Genomic DNA, 15,981 nt, shown 5'->3' with positions numbered 1-15,981 from the left:
ACACACACACACACACACACACACACACACACACACACATATACGCAAATCTACACAAACATACATACACACATACTTATGCCTATTATTTTTTGTCTATTATCTTATCACTATCACTAAAAGTGTGTAACCACGATCGCTCAGTCTCATTTTTATAAATTAAATTTTAAATACAGGTACATATTTTTGGTCCCGCCTAACTGCACACTGTCTCCTAAGACACAGACATTTGTCTAGTCCTTAGATTTGTTACGCCTTTTCTACCTGTTTGTTTTATATTATTTTATTTTGTTTACATTTCGAACCTGTAAATTACTTCTCTGTGCTATAAATAAGGCTAAGGTGTGTTTTTGAATAAAGATATATTAATTATTTGTTTAAATTTTCATATTCAAAGTTATGTTTTTTTAAAGTTGACGTTTTTTCTTTAATTAGTTTTACCTGTTTTACAGAATTTTCCCAAATGCTTGATAAACATTCACAAAGCGATGGTGAGCAGAAATAAACCACTGTTTATTGTTATCCAATTATAAGGAAGTCAATAACTCTAGAGTCGTCGCCAAGATATTGGTTTTCTACAGTCTTATTTATCTTGTTTGTAGTGGGACAGTGACATTCTTTACGAGTATAGTTTAATGAAACTTTCTGAAACTTTACGCATTTATCCGTTCTGTAACGATGCTTTTAAAAAGTTACCAAACTATATCTTGTCGCGTCAGTATAATTGAGTACGTCTGACAGGCTGTTTAATGGTGGTCATACTAGCATGTCATCAAGTGTATTTCATTTGTTTCTTTGTAAATAAATGTCTTGTACGCTAGTACATAGATATCGCTGCTTGTCGCTTTTTCCCTTTAGGGCAACTCTGACTTGATGGTGCCAAAAGCACTTTCTAGCAACGTGCTGATAAAGGCAAGTCCATATGAGCTCCTAAACATACATTTTATGTTTTAATTTAAAACATAAGCTTGTGTTGGTAGCCTAACCTACCGCCTTTCAAGCAGAGGTCGTTTGTTCCAATCCGGACCTTTGAGTGTAGTCTTCTTTAAAATTTACCATGAGCTTTTCGGCGAAGGAAAACATTGTGAAGAAACCTGCACGCCGAAGAAGGTTCACACCCCTCGGAAAACGTGCCAAATCCAAACTCGCGTGAGCCAGCAGTGTGGCAGGACACCCGCGCCTGAGCTGGGATGTATAAACGGGTTGCTGATAATGACATAAGCTTGTGATTAATTTATCACATTTAAGAATGCCTAAAACGTAATCATTCTTATATGTATGTTCTACATTTACATTTAATCAATTTCGGTATCATATTTAATGTCCCATAGTCACGATTTGTAACAAACGTTTAATTTAGTAAATTATAGTTGGTGCAAGCTTCAAGTGTCCTTATGTAGGTATGAGTAATTGTTAATTTTTTCTTATTTTTTATCCTTTTTTGTAATAATGTATGATTTAATAAAAGCTTACGTCATATCCATAGGGTGCAAATGTAATTAGTTCCTCTATGGAAACCATTGTATTATGATAATTTGCCTCCAACAGCGAGCTGTTGTCTCGCAGCATGATTGATTGCTGCAAGTGTTGCGGGTAAACGGACACTTGCCGTATAATACGGCAGAGGGCAGGCCGATCCAATTATCACTAATGGATGAATTCCCTTCGCTCCTAAGTGGGCGGGAATAGACAAGTATTTATTGTAGTGCCCTGTTACAGAGTCTGTAACACTGACAACTCTTGTTGTTTTATTGCGTAACAAACTTTACAAACTAAGGATATTACGACAGTTTGTGTCTTCTTATTCTAGATGAATAAATGTAGAGCTAGCTTATCATTCCACGCACACACGCACAAACACTCAATATACATACATACTGTAGGTATAACTCTGGCTTACGAAGTTATGCATTATTTCTCATGTTAGGCTCTTTTCACATACCTATGGATTACTAAATTATGGCTTAACGTACAAATACGCTATGAAAAACAAAAAGTTTGCTGTTATGACAACAAAGAATAAAATAATAATAGATATATGTAGGTGAATATTCTCCGTCTACTTAGTAATAAATTACATTCATCCATTTGCCGTCCCTAGTGTATTCCCCGAGTATCTATCCCTACCAAATGCATAAATTGATTAGGTATTTAGAGGATACCATATTAACGAATATTAACGTTTAATTAAGACATTAACGAATAATCATTACGCGAACAAAAAAATAGTAGATATTCCTTCAAACAGTGTTACGGTTCCATTTTAGTCATAAGTAGTGAAATAGTAAGGTAAGCATATAAAGGAAGTCCTAGTTGTGTTGAGCCATGTAAACGAGTTTTAAAATCAGCTTTTGGTGAACTAATCGTTTTACCGATGTAAGGGCAGTCAGTTATTAATAATAACGATCTACTAAGAATTATTCGCATATTATTATTATTATTATATATTAGATTTGGGCGGCAATTTATAATTTCTTCTGCAAGCTTATGGATCATTTGTACATGATTAGGAGAAGGTAAGGAAATAAACTAGTTGAATGACTTAATTCAACTAAATCAACTCATGCCATACATATATTAGGTACAATCATTTAATATTCCAAAAAGAAATAGTTCGAATGTGAATTTTTCAACTAACGTTACTCAGAAATATACAGTCGGGAATTAGTGGCCGATAGATCTATTTCAGAGCTTCCGCAACATGAATGAGGTATCAAACCGGTGCGGCGCATCTTCGGTTAGGTATTAAATGGCGTAACGTTCGTAAATCCGTGACGTAAGTGTACTTGTAGCCAGTTGATCGGTTTAGCGCGGGAGCATCGCGGCCAGTCCGCGCACTGGACTTCGGGGAAGGAAGCCACTCGCTCCGCAGGCACCCACTTGCGAATACTTCGCACGCGTTATTCCCTTCGAGTTACACTTCGGTTGAAAGTTTGGGAGGTTAGACGAGAAAATGTAGCGCAATGTCGGTGTGCGGACAGACTGACGATGACAGCGTGTCGGAGGAGCCACCGGGCGCTCCAGTTCGGGAAATGTACGAACAGAAAGCTGTGAGCAAGGTGGTTCGGGTGCTCACTGTGCTGGCATATCTCTTGTCTGTGTCCCTGGCTGCAATTCTCCTCTCCGTGTACTACGTGTGCGTATGGAAACCGGTCAACCTGAACGACACCGAGCCGAAGACCGACGCACAGGTGGCCCCCAACAATGTTTACAGTACAGAAAAAACCTTGCATTTGACATTGTTTAATGCTGCAGGTATGTGAATGTGTTAAAGCTCATGCAACTTTAATGTTCTAAATTTAGTTATCCTTTGACATAATATAATTTTGAGAAGTTTCGGAACCTTGGCAATAAAAGTCAGAAAATCAACTGGAAAATTGTGTCTCGGTACGTTACTTTACGAAAATTATTATTACGAAAAATAAATTTAAATAACCACCTCATATAACTTGCTAAGCAACATCCAGATGTATTCATATAATAATTACAAAGAAATACAAAATACTTTAGTAAGTAGGTAATAAAAATTTTACCGCTCTCAGAACAGTAAGTTGATGTAATCAGAAGAAAATAAACTCTTAAATAAAGAAGAAATACAAAATTTTAATAAAATTTAATATGTTAATAGCAAAATTCATGCACCGAGTCCGAGAGCTCCATACGTAAATGACTTTCGTGATTATCATATATCACAAATATTTAAGTTCTCGCTACTCTTAAGCTCTATTTTCTTTTTGGAACTATGTTCATAACTATATTTTTCCTATACACGCAACTCCTTCTATCAGTACTATCAATTTACCAATTAGTTAACAGTTTTCATAGGGCAAATAGTTGTTTGGGTCACTAGGGAGCGAAAGGCTAGATATACATGCGGTGAAGCCTCTATATTATATCCAAAGCGGAGAGTAAAATCTGAAATAATCAAACTTTCGCCTTATATAGTGATAAAACGGGCCATGGTAATTTTTGCCAAAAAATGGAAAAGTATGCAAGAAAAATTAAAACTCAAAATTGTTTTGAAATTTATAACGAAAGTTTTTTCATATGACACCCCACTCGATCTAATTGCTCCACATTAAAACTAGGTAGGTCACGCTAAGTAGCACGTAATCATTGGAAATGTGGAAATTTGATCAAGCAATATTATACGTACTTTTGGCAACACTTATATAACTTATATGCCTAAATTATACCTAAGCTACCACTATATTTTTGATACGTAGGTACTGGTTGATAAAAGCGGGAATCCCTGGCACAAGTATAAATTGAGCTTCTAAATAAAACATGTTTTTTATTAGAACCACAGAAATTTAAATATATTTCGATTACTGTGCTTATAAGTTTTGAAATCTTTCAAGACTTAACATATAGTCAAAAAACTACTGAACAGCAGTCAACCTGTAGAATGTGTTATTGGTTTGAATAACCACAATACGATATCTCAAAAAGTCTGCAAAGAATTCGTAGGGGAGACCGGGGCTTTAATTAACAGGGTTATGCATTAACAAGCGATTTTCTAAAAAACTATGAAGTGCACGTCACTAGCGATTGATCAACTTCGTGCCTACGACATTGCTACTCAGGTAGAGACGCACCACTTACCATCAGTACGTTATAGGAGCGAGTTATGTGCAGTGCGTCTATTTTTGGCAGATAAAAAACTTGAAAAAGCAAATAAACGCGATTTAAATCCGGAAAAATAGTTTCATTTCCTATGTGTAACAATCGTGAAAACCTAACAGCTCGATAGATAAAGAACTTTTTTCACCTTACGTTTTTTTATTTTAGTCCAGCATATTTGATTTTGCCGTATAATTGTTTGGTTTCCTGGAAGCAGGTTTTATTCTCAATAAAGCTACATAGCTTTATTAATGCCATTGAAAACTATTTTTTATCTATGACTTTTATAATTGAAAAAATATCCATGGGACTAAAATCAACAAAACACGCGGGGCAAGTATGAACAAGTTAGTTCTTACCCCGATGTTGGGCTGGTATTAAGAGGGTGACTGGATTTTTATTTTTGGTACCTATATGTATCTACCTAATTTTTTTGTTACACGTGAGCGAAAAATTACTCGAGGTTTGAACTCCTTGGGGGTTTACGAATCAGCTGCTCTAGAAATAATGGAGAAGAAAAGAAACTACAGTAGCCTCAGAATTTCAACTCTGCTACTTTACACTGTTCAAATTTGTGTAAAAGAAGAAGTAAGCTAAGTGATAGAACCAATTTAATGTCTAGTGAACTAGTAGCTCAACCTTCAGGCATGCAAAACGATAATTACTGTATACCAATTTTAAATATAAATAAATCTATGAGATAACAAATGCCTAGGGAACTGGTTGCTGGACTATGGTAATGTTTTCTAATCGAAATCGTAAGACCTCTGCCACGAATTCAATTGAATCATAAACCCACATGAAAATCTGTAATCAAATCTTATCGACACACCCGAAAAACAAGCACTGGAAGAAGAAGGAAAAAACAGAAATATAAAAAGAAAAAATAAAGAAAACAGGAAAGACACACAAAGTAAAGGAATGGGAAAGAGTACAGGAAAAACTACTGAAAAAAGGGAAACAAAAAAGAAGATTACGAGTAGAAAAGCAAAGAAAAGAACATTGAAAAAAAGCAGCGACACTGCAGAAGACGAATATTACTGTGTTGTTTGGGGTGTCTATACCATGATGATACATCCGGTGTAGACATCTTGTGCGAGCAGTAAAATTTGTTAATTAATAGAAGTTATGGAAGGATTTGTTGATTGTAGTTCTTCTTAAAAAGGTTTTGTTTGGTTTTTTGTTTCTTTTCGTTTATAAAACTGAAACATTGTTGTATAGCAAAGTGATTTCATTTTATAAGTCTAATGTTAATTATTTAAGTAAATAAAAAATATGATATTGTAAATTAATGGTTTCTTTTAATAATGGTGGATTAAACCAAGTATGTTAATTCTTGACCCTTCTGTTAATACTTACCTCGGCAGCGTTAATTCTAACCCCGTACGCGGGGTAAGTACTAACAACCGACTTTTTTGACTAAAATTTACTTTCTAAAAATCAACATAATGATAACTGAATAGTTTAGGCATAATTTGAAACAAGAATCATGTCAAAATGTTAAGGCGTTTTAAGGCTACAGGTGAAAATATATTTTTTGTTAATTCTGGCCGCGATCTCCCCTACATAGATATTGCTGATCGTTGTACGGACAATGGCACATCAGACTATGATATTTGTTCGAAAATCGCCTCCAGTGCAACGGAACAAGATACGTCAATGTGTAGCTTGATGTGCTGGCGTGGTACGTCTGACAATAGTTAGCAATAATTTTAGACAACCTATTTAATCGATTCTAATTTGTAGACAAAATTTCTTAGCGATTAGTCAAATTTTATTCAACTTTTTTTTATGCTACCAAGTGACGCACTGCAACACGTCTGGACAGTGGACACGCGTATCCGTGATAATTGCAATGTCATTCAGAGCCAGATCTGAGTGGCACAGCCACTGCGCCCGTTACTCTGAGACATATGTTGAAATGTCCCATGTGTAATTTCACCAGAGCACTCTTCAAAATCAAAACCCAGTAATGCTCACATTACCCACTGTTTGTCTGCAGAAATAAGTAAGGTGGCAGTACTTCCCTTGGATGAACTCTACTGCCAATAAAACATATTACACATTGGAATTTGAAAACTGATTCACTAAACTTCTCGAACATAGAACATACTTAATTCAATATCCTCCTTGACTTGACATAAACCCTGTCCACAACATGAGGCCATGAATTGTAAAAATTACAAAGATTATTTCTTGATACATCGCAGAACACCTGATATAGTTTTACATACTGTAATGCTAACCAATACTGATTTATGTAAGATAGTATTAAGTATTAAGCAGAATTCACCTATTCTCAGACGGGTCTGACAGCCAGTGGCGCGGGTGACAGTTTTGTGGAGCGCGACATTTGTTCCGCACCCGTTATTGCGATTATTATCAACGATAACGTCAAGTCGTCGAATATTAAAAAAACACATCCAAATAAAAGCTCTATCTCTTATTTAACTTGAAGAATAAATTGTAAAGATTTTGCTTCCATATTTGGCACCCCTGTGGTGTGATAAGGCCACATCTGCAAAAATTACAACTTCGATTATTTGTTATTGATTAGTCGATAGCTTTCTTATACTTAAATAGAAAAGTATATAATTCCACATACCCATACATACTCGTAATTGTTCCAAGTCATCGAGTATATAAATAACCAGAAATAGGACGTAACGTCATTTAATTTATTTGAAAACTATTCCGCCAAATCATTACTGTGACAACTGCGCTCCGATTGGCCAGCCCGAATTGGAAACAATTGACGCGTGTCGTCAATTGTTTCACTTTAAATCGACTAGTATAACTTGAGCTTTGCTATAATGGACAAAAATTTTGCTGTTTTTCCCACACCACCGAATGGAACAGCCCCCATAGAGATATTTTCTTTATTACAATAAATACAGAGATATTTTTGGAATATACGGAGACGTAGGTACACACAGGTCAGTTGTTGGCACTGTACTGTTTCAGTTTTCTAATTAGTGATTTCAGAGAAAACGAGAGTTGATATTTAAAAGTGATAGTGATGGGCAATACCATTTGCCTGAGGAGTTGCCAGGGATTGATGGACCTTATTTAGTCTCTGTTTCTGATTATATACTTGATGTTACTTTTAGATATGTGGTAAAAGCACTTTTGACGTATGTGACTTTATTATATCAAGGGTACAATGTGTCAGACGCTTCATTTTTTTCCCTCCTCTAAGGTCAGATGGTAGGTAAAAGATTTTTCTGTCAATTATAATTTGTATATAACCAGATATGGTTTACGAAATTATATTATATTTGTGATAACAAAGGCTCTCTTTTTAGTTCTGAACCAAAATTCTATTGTATATGGTATTCGCTTTGCAAATTAAGGGTCGTATACCAGAACTCTACTAAATGCTCAAGTCAGGACTTGAGTTGAGCATTGAGTAGAGTTAATTTGCAAAGCGCGTTTCCTTAAACGCGCCAACAGTGTTCCTGAACAGAATAACGTCACCATATTTGTGAAATTATTAAAATCCAAATTATTTTGTCAAATAGTTGATATCTCAAGATGTTATATAACAGGTACAAAGGCGTAATCGTTTGGCAAAAATAACTATTTTATAACAATATAAAATATACAACAAATAATGATGCTAATCTTAAGCTCTGCTGCCTCCTTATTAGTTAAAATATAAGCGGCACTTAGCCAATCACGGACACTTCTATTCTAACTCATTGTTTTTTGTTTTGTAGCATTTATTCGGCTTTCGTTTGAGTTTGTTGTCGTGAATTGTTAACATATATAATCATAAAATATTGGTTGTTTGTATGCAGTTATTACATAATTAGGTCTTAAAATCTCGAACCTATTATATATCAATACAAAGATCCAACGCAAAAAAAATTCCTTCGACAGGACTCGAACCTGCAACCACGAGAATGTCATCCCTTTGCCCTTCCAATTTAGGGAGAGTCAGAGGCAGAGGCAGAAGCAGGAATGTACCAAGGAAGCAAAAGAATCTATGCGAGTGTGCTGTGCGGAGTTGTGCACGAGATGAAAAGGTATATCGAGTCGTCTTTGGTTGGTTAAAGTAACAGAATCAAATGGAGTAATTGAGTGCTTTTTCAAAATTATTTGTTGGATAAACAGTTGCCGAACCCAGAGGACATCTCACTCGTTTAGGAGTTTGCGGGTTGGATAATCGAAAGAACGGAAGTTGATGACTTTAAGAACAGCTCTCTGCGCACTTTCCAGGTTTATCAGGGTGGTGGTGGCAGAGGGCTAAGTACACTGATTTGAGATGGGCGCTGCTATGTATATCTTAAATTTTTAAAAACGTATATCAATTATCGAACTGTAGAAGTAAGCGGTACAATATGGTGTTGAAACTTAGGTGTTTGTCAATTATGACACCTAAATATTTAATGTCGTTTGTGCTGTCCAGTGTTGGACAAGCACAGAGGTTTAGATGATTTCGAGGGCTTGAACAATGGTGAGCTACTATTGAAAAAGCATTCTCAGGAGGTTGTGAGGTGATATTGTATGAGAAAGTTATATATTTAGTTTTGCTAGTGTTCAGTGTAAGTTCATTTGCTCTGAGCCACTCGGTTACTGTGGTAAAACTAAATTGAGCTTGTGAAAATGTTTCATTCCAACTTGAGGCGCTGAATAATAAGACTGTACCATCGGCGTAAGATATGATCTTGCCACCAGTGAGGGGTAGAGCCCATAGTTGGTTAATATAGACAAGGAATAGGATTGATCCTAATATGGTTCTTTGAGGACCACCATATTCAATCGGTAATTCGTCACTCATAATTTTGTCCATCGTCACGCGCTGTTTTCTGTCAGAAAGATAGTCCTGTAAAAGTTTGAGCTGCATTCCTCTAATTCCAAGTACTTCTAACTTGTTTGAAAGCATTGGTATGTTTATAGTGTCAAAGGCTTTTGCGAGGTAAAGGAAAATAGATAAACATTTATTCTTCGAGTCCAAATTTCTTACAATGTAATCAGTCAGTTCATCAACTGCGTCGTTCGTCGATAGCCCTATTTTGAACCCAAATTGAGACATCAATAGAAGTTTCTAAATAATTAAAAAGCTTTTTATAGATTATTCTTTCAAGTAGCTTAGAAAGAGATGGCAATATTGCAAGTGGACGGTAATTGTTAACATTGCTCTTATCGCCGCTTTTGTAAATAGGTTTTATAAGGGCTGTTTTCAGTACTTTGGGAAATGTTTCTGTTAATAAACAGAGATTGAAAATGTAGGTCAGGGGTGGCTCAAACAATGAAACAAAACACACAACATGTGAAAGCAATAGTTTCATCCTTAAATCCTTTATAATCAATTAATGCTGTAATTTGTTTTTTATTTATTTAATTTTTTGTTGAATTGATATTCAATTATTTTTGATATGAAATTATTCCACTCGTTTGTAATAATTATTAATACAATGATTTGACACTTAGGAAAAATTCCTTCGATCCGGCTGGATTCGAACCGACGTCTTCTAGCAAACCGTGCCAGACGCTAGGCCAACTAAACCACGGAACGAACCAGCGGACCTCACGAATTTTTCTATGTACTTGTATTTGTATTTAGGTCATTGTATTTGGTTTGTCAACGACTTTTTAGCCGTAGCGTGTTTTTTTATTATTATTTTATTATTATTCTTTGCATCTTATTGGCTAACTATAAATATTTAGTGCTGTATACACCTGTAGCGACTTCGCACGTTGTATGATTAACGTATGTATATTTTATTCTAAGATTGTTTTGTGTTAAGGTGATGGTGTATCGTTCAATAAATAAATAAGTAGTCTGCGTATTAACATTTAGCTGTCAGCTGTGACCATGGCTCCTATAAGGCGCCGCGCAACGTGTATCTTGTGTAGGATACAAGCAACCGGCAACTAGAAGCGAATATTCTATTTTCATACAAATTGCGGTTGCGGCTAGCGGCGACAATGTCCGACTGCCGCAAAACCGGCGACTGTGTCCGGTTGCTGCAACAGACGATTTCACAATTTTGTCTGAAAATAGAAAATCTGCTTCTAGTTGCCGGTTGCTTGTATCCAACACAAGACACACGTTTGCTCGGCACTTTAAGGGCCCGAAACGTTAGGTTTGTTGGAAAAAACAAATATAAGCGATAAACTTTAGATGTTAAACAAATACTTCAATGACTAACAATGGCGAAACCCTAAGAATTCGAAATATACATTGATTTTCAAATTATATAGGGCGCTATTTTATTAGTGTCCTTTATATTAGGGGTTAAAGTATGAAATTGCCGTTTTATTGCAATAGGTTCTTTGAATTTTCATAGAATCTTCATGGTTTGAGGTTTTCGAATGAAACTTTTTTCAAATGGTTTCTGTGATTTTTTTTTTTTTAATTTGAAACATTTGAATATCGACTTTCAATTGTTTTTGTTATTCAATTTAGACAAAAAAGATGGATACTGCGAAAATTCGAGTGATTTTTGAATACGAGTTCCGACGCGGAACTAACGCGGCAGAAACAGCCCGCAATATCAATGCTGCGTTTGGAGAGGGGTCTACTAATGAACGCACCGTGCGATTTTGGTTTAAACGCTTTCGTGATGGAAATTTCGACTTAAGAACGAGTCACGAGGAAGACCGCCCACACAGGTGAATAACGATGAATTAAGAGAGATAGTGGAAGCCGATCCTAGTCAAACTACCCAGGAATTAGCGGCATGGTTTAACGTTACCTTACCCACAATATTGACTCACTTCCGTCAAATCAATAAAATAAAAAAATACGAAAAATGGGTGCCTCATGATTTGACTGATCTGCAGAAAGAAACGCGTGTTGAAACTTGTGTTGCCTTGTTGAACCGGTACAGAAATGAAGGAATATTGGATCGAATTGTAACATGTGATGAAAAGTGGATTCTTTATGATAACCGGAAAAGAAAAATGCAATGGCTGACCCCAGGTCAAATGCCACAACAGTGTCCTAAAGCAAAACTTACCAATAAAAAGGTAATGGTAACTGTTTGGTGGTCTCAGCATGGTGTTATTCACTATAGTTTTCTCCGATCTGGTCAAGCAATAACGGCAGATGTCTATTGTGCCGAACTCCGAACCATGTTGACAAAACTAGCAGTAATACAGCCCCGACTCATGAATCGATCTTCACCATTATTGCTCCACGACAACGCGAGACCTCACACAGCACGAGAAACCATTTTGACCCTTCAGGAACTGCAGTTAGAAACCATTCGTCATCCTCCGTATTCACCAGACCTTGCTCCAACGGACTACCATTTTTTTCGTGATTTGGACAATTATCTACGTGACAAGAAGTTTTCTTCCCAGGAGGCAGTACAAAATGCTTTCACACAGTTTGTGCAGTCTAGATCGTCGGAGTTCTATCGCAAAGGCATTAATAATCTTCCCATTAGATGGCAGCAATGTATAGATAATAATGGCAACTATTTTGATTAAATAAATTTGTTAAAAATTTAAAAAATAAACAATTTAGATTTTCAGTACGAATCGGCAATTTCATACTTTAACGCCTATTATTAAAAGATAATAATTACCTGACAATTAATACGAACAACTTTTACTGTACCCTGACAATTCGCAAAAATATTCAGCAGATCCATATTTCAGTCTAGTATTATAATTACGTATAAAACATTTTGAATGAAATTGGAAGATCAAAAGATCGATACGTTATCTCTTTTTCAGTAAATGGATGGTAGTGCATTACCCAAATGCTAATGGATAAAACAGTCGCAACAGATGTATCATTTACTTACTTATAAAACTTGGTATGATGTTTAAGTGATTTCGCTATAAAACGAACTTCGAAAACGCTTCAAGAATTACAGACACACTAATGTAACTTTAAAAATTTAGATAAGAAGTTGTTTGTTTGAATGCCATATGTTGATAGGTTTTGGGGTTATTGTAAAATAACTTTATCAATACGACAACAAAATATGCGAAATGTATCCAAACTTTGGTGTTCGAATCATATTACAAGTCGCGCGAAGCAAGGTTCGACGTGAAGGGTTTCCGGTAATCCAATTAAGTTCTAACCCAATTGCGTATTTGTGTCCAAAACTAAACGTCAATTTTCTTGTCGTGTTTAGTATGGCCGGCACTGAATCCAAAAATGGATTGCTATTCGTAGTTTTGTTTGTTGCTAGGCTCCATTTCTCGAAACTTATCAGTCTAGTATGAGCATGCACTAACATCAACGTCAACCCATTTATATGTCTCACTGCTGGGCACGGGTTTCCTCTCAGGTGAGGGTTTAGGCCATAGTTCGCCACACTGGCTCAATGCGGTTTTTGGGGATTTCATACATTTTCCGAGAGTTGTGAACCTTCTTTGACATACACTATGATGGTAAAATGGTATATTTTTAATGGGAAATTTCCCTGTCTTGTCTGAATTATTCCCTGAACGAACTTGGGTTTTTTCAAGGCGCGAGTGCCAATCGTCCACCTCATCGTTACTTGACATTAGGTGAGATGGAGGTGAAATGCGCACTAACCCTTTTATTAAAAAAAACTATTTTAAAGATAAATACAATTTCTTATATTTTGAAAATTGTTCCGTATTTTTTAACATGTACTTTGTATTGTATGTAACAATTACATCTACTTATATTTAAGTACACTTACTTTTTTACACGCTTATATAATATTAAGTAGCTACGGAGTTAAGATGACCTATATAAGTATACAATTTAAGCAAGTATTATTAATCAGTCTGTGATTACAAGCTACAAGTGTACTAATTTTGTTTGTGTTAGGAATTTATCAGAACTTGTAATTTTTACACTGGCGATTAGTAAGTAGCTAATGAACTATAAGTAAACTTGACGATTCAAGAAACAGTGACTCACGTCTTCAAAAAAAAAACATCTTAATTGCTTAATTCATTTACGCTTTTATTTTAGGTTTTTATTTATGACAATGTTGTAAAAACAAGTACACTTGGCTTTTGCGAAAAGATATCTTCTTTTTCAAGTCCTTCATAAGTGGCTTTTCTATACAATGCCCCGAGGACCGCAAGATGATCATACGTAGCAAACCCACAGCACCACGATTCAAATGACATGAAAGAAACAACATAGGGTCGGTGCCCTCACTTAGGTATCCACTATTTGTACTAAGTGCTATACAAATGGTGGACACCTAAGTGAGGTACCGACTGTACCTACATATTTAACAAAAGTGTAACAAACAAATTATAGAGCGCTGTAGAAATAAATTGTATTCATTTACAAATAAAACAGTTGTGTTTTCGGCTTTGTTGAATATATATAACATCGCGTTTGTCTCTATCTTTGTAGTCGTTTATTGCGAAATACCACCGACAGGAATGGAATTTTCATTAGCCTTTTCTTGAAGTTGCTGTGTACAATATGGAGAGAAGTCTCCTGTAGATACTGTTTTCGCGTATTTGCAGTTGAACTACAACTAACCAGATTTCAAGCGGCGCATGGTAAAAAAACCACAAATTTTGGTAAATATGTAATAAACGAATAAAGACACTTGGTGAATTCATGCAAACTAAAGTCACAATTAGCAAAAAATATACCAACTACATTCCTTCATGTACTATGTATCTATGCATTCTTTCTTTATTTAGAATAATTTTCCACTTGAAAATTATCATATGATTATTTCGTATGTTACCTATTCCGGAGTGGATACTGACAGATAATTTTCTTTCACTGTTGTGAGGTAGGTAGTACCATTGCAGGTCATGACTTCCAATCTAACATAGCTACATATCATCCACAAGGAAAGAAAAGTTAAACGCTTTATTGAATTAAATTTCATGCAAAAAGACGTCAGGGGCGCCATTGTTGCCCTACATAAAAAAGAAAAACTCTAGCACTACAATTTTCTACTTTAACGATTACTCACTCCCACATACCATACAGTCAGTCAGACGCAGTGTTCAAGAGAAGCTTTGTTCGGATATAACAAGGTATGGTAAACTCTAAGCAGAAAGTCTACCGTTTTAGTTCACTGACCACGCATGACAGTCTCTTTTGTCTTTTGTTTGATGAATCAAATTAATGAGCGTTAATTTGTCAATTAAAAATTTTGTTTTACGAATGTTACTTGTTGTTCTTTTGTTCTGAAACTGATGCGGACATAGTCGACGTAGCTGGGCATGTAGAGTGTAATAATAAAAAAATAATAAGCGTGTGGCTCATGAGCGAGTCGCGCTGTTTCGGCAGAACTTCCTTCAGGTTTTTATGTATGTAGGTATGTTACGCGATTACTTCCTAACCGATTTCGATGATTCTTTTTTGTTGGAAAGAGGGTACCTCGTTATTGGTCCCATTTCAATTTGAACAAAAATATTCCACCTCTAAGGGTGACAAACTAGGTGATGAATCCGGGTTGGCGCACTTTCCGGTAATCGATTTCAATAAAACAATTTCAATTGAGAGCCTACGGTAACGAGCGCTGCGAAAACGGAGCTAACTTATAACGTTGAAAAAGTTAGGAATTTATTATTTTCTCAACCATTCTAGTTAGTTGGATGATAAGCAGGTTTATATAGCTGCTTTGTATTCTAACCATCCAAAGGAAGACGATAAGTATTATTAAAATATTCTCAGTACCTGAGTACTAAAAAAACCGACATCAAAAGTTTGTGGAATTACATCTATTTGCCAAGTTTTATGGAAATCGGTTACCGGAAAGTGCGCAAATGGATTCGTCACCTAGTTTGCCATCCTTAGAGGTGGAATATTTTTTCAAATCTAAATGGGACCACATCAAACACGGTTCACAAATTACGGTCGGAATTATCGCGTAACATAAATACAAAAAATACAGACGAATTGAAAACTCCTCCTTTCTTTGAAGTCGGTTAAAAAGTATATCTTCTTTCCCAGACGACTGCAGACTCTAGAATTTTAATTTTTTGTTTTAAACTCGTAAAAATACTTTACGTACGTTTAAATAATCCGAGAAAGAGAAAGAATAAATAATCAAGGGATCACAACGCTTCACCATCATATTATTATGGGTCTGAAAATCGTATGTACGAGATTATGCTATTTCCCTAAATTAAAATATGCAAGGTCACGATGTTCACCCCTCGCTCCAAAATTTGAGCAAACTTACTTAATTTCATTACATGTTGTATAATTTATCTCCGAGTGCTTTGTTGACATTTTAAGGAGGGCTCTACATTTTAACTAGGTTTTCCAGTGAAGTCAATACGCCAATTCAGTCCTTTATGTAATAGTCAGGTCAAAGGCAACAAACATTATGATCTATTATACATACAAACATCCTTAGTAGCAGTAGAGCTCGTTGTGAAATAGTTCGTCCAGGGAAGTACTGCCATCTTATGTATTTCTGCCGCCAAGCA

The 15,981-nt window shown here is 35.7% G+C and overlaps 1 protein-coding gene across 1 annotated transcript in view; it reads left to right on the top strand.

Moving 5' to 3' along the window:
• The first annotated feature begins 2,859 nt into the window (after positions 1-2,859).
• LOC113226480 (putative transmembrane protein INAFM2) overlaps positions 2,860-15,981 on the top strand; it is a 41,431-nt gene continuing 28,309 nt past the window's right edge. Inside the window, exon 1 of the mRNA XM_026459111.1 lies at positions 2,860-3,255. Coding sequence (XP_026314896.1) covers positions 2,964-3,255 — 292 coding nt within the window. The 5' untranslated portion in view covers positions 2,860-2,963. The remainder of the gene's footprint in view (positions 3,256-15,981) is intronic.

The sequence above is a fragment of the Hyposmocoma kahamanoa genome, unplaced genomic scaffold, assembly GCF_003589595.1.
Source record: "Hyposmocoma kahamanoa isolate Upper Pololo Valley unplaced genomic scaffold, ASM358959v1 192, whole genome shotgun sequence".
In the NCBI taxonomy this organism is placed as follows: domain Eukaryota; kingdom Metazoa; phylum Arthropoda; class Insecta; order Lepidoptera; family Cosmopterigidae; genus Hyposmocoma; species Hyposmocoma kahamanoa.
This window is presented reverse-complemented; position numbering and strand designations above follow the sequence as displayed.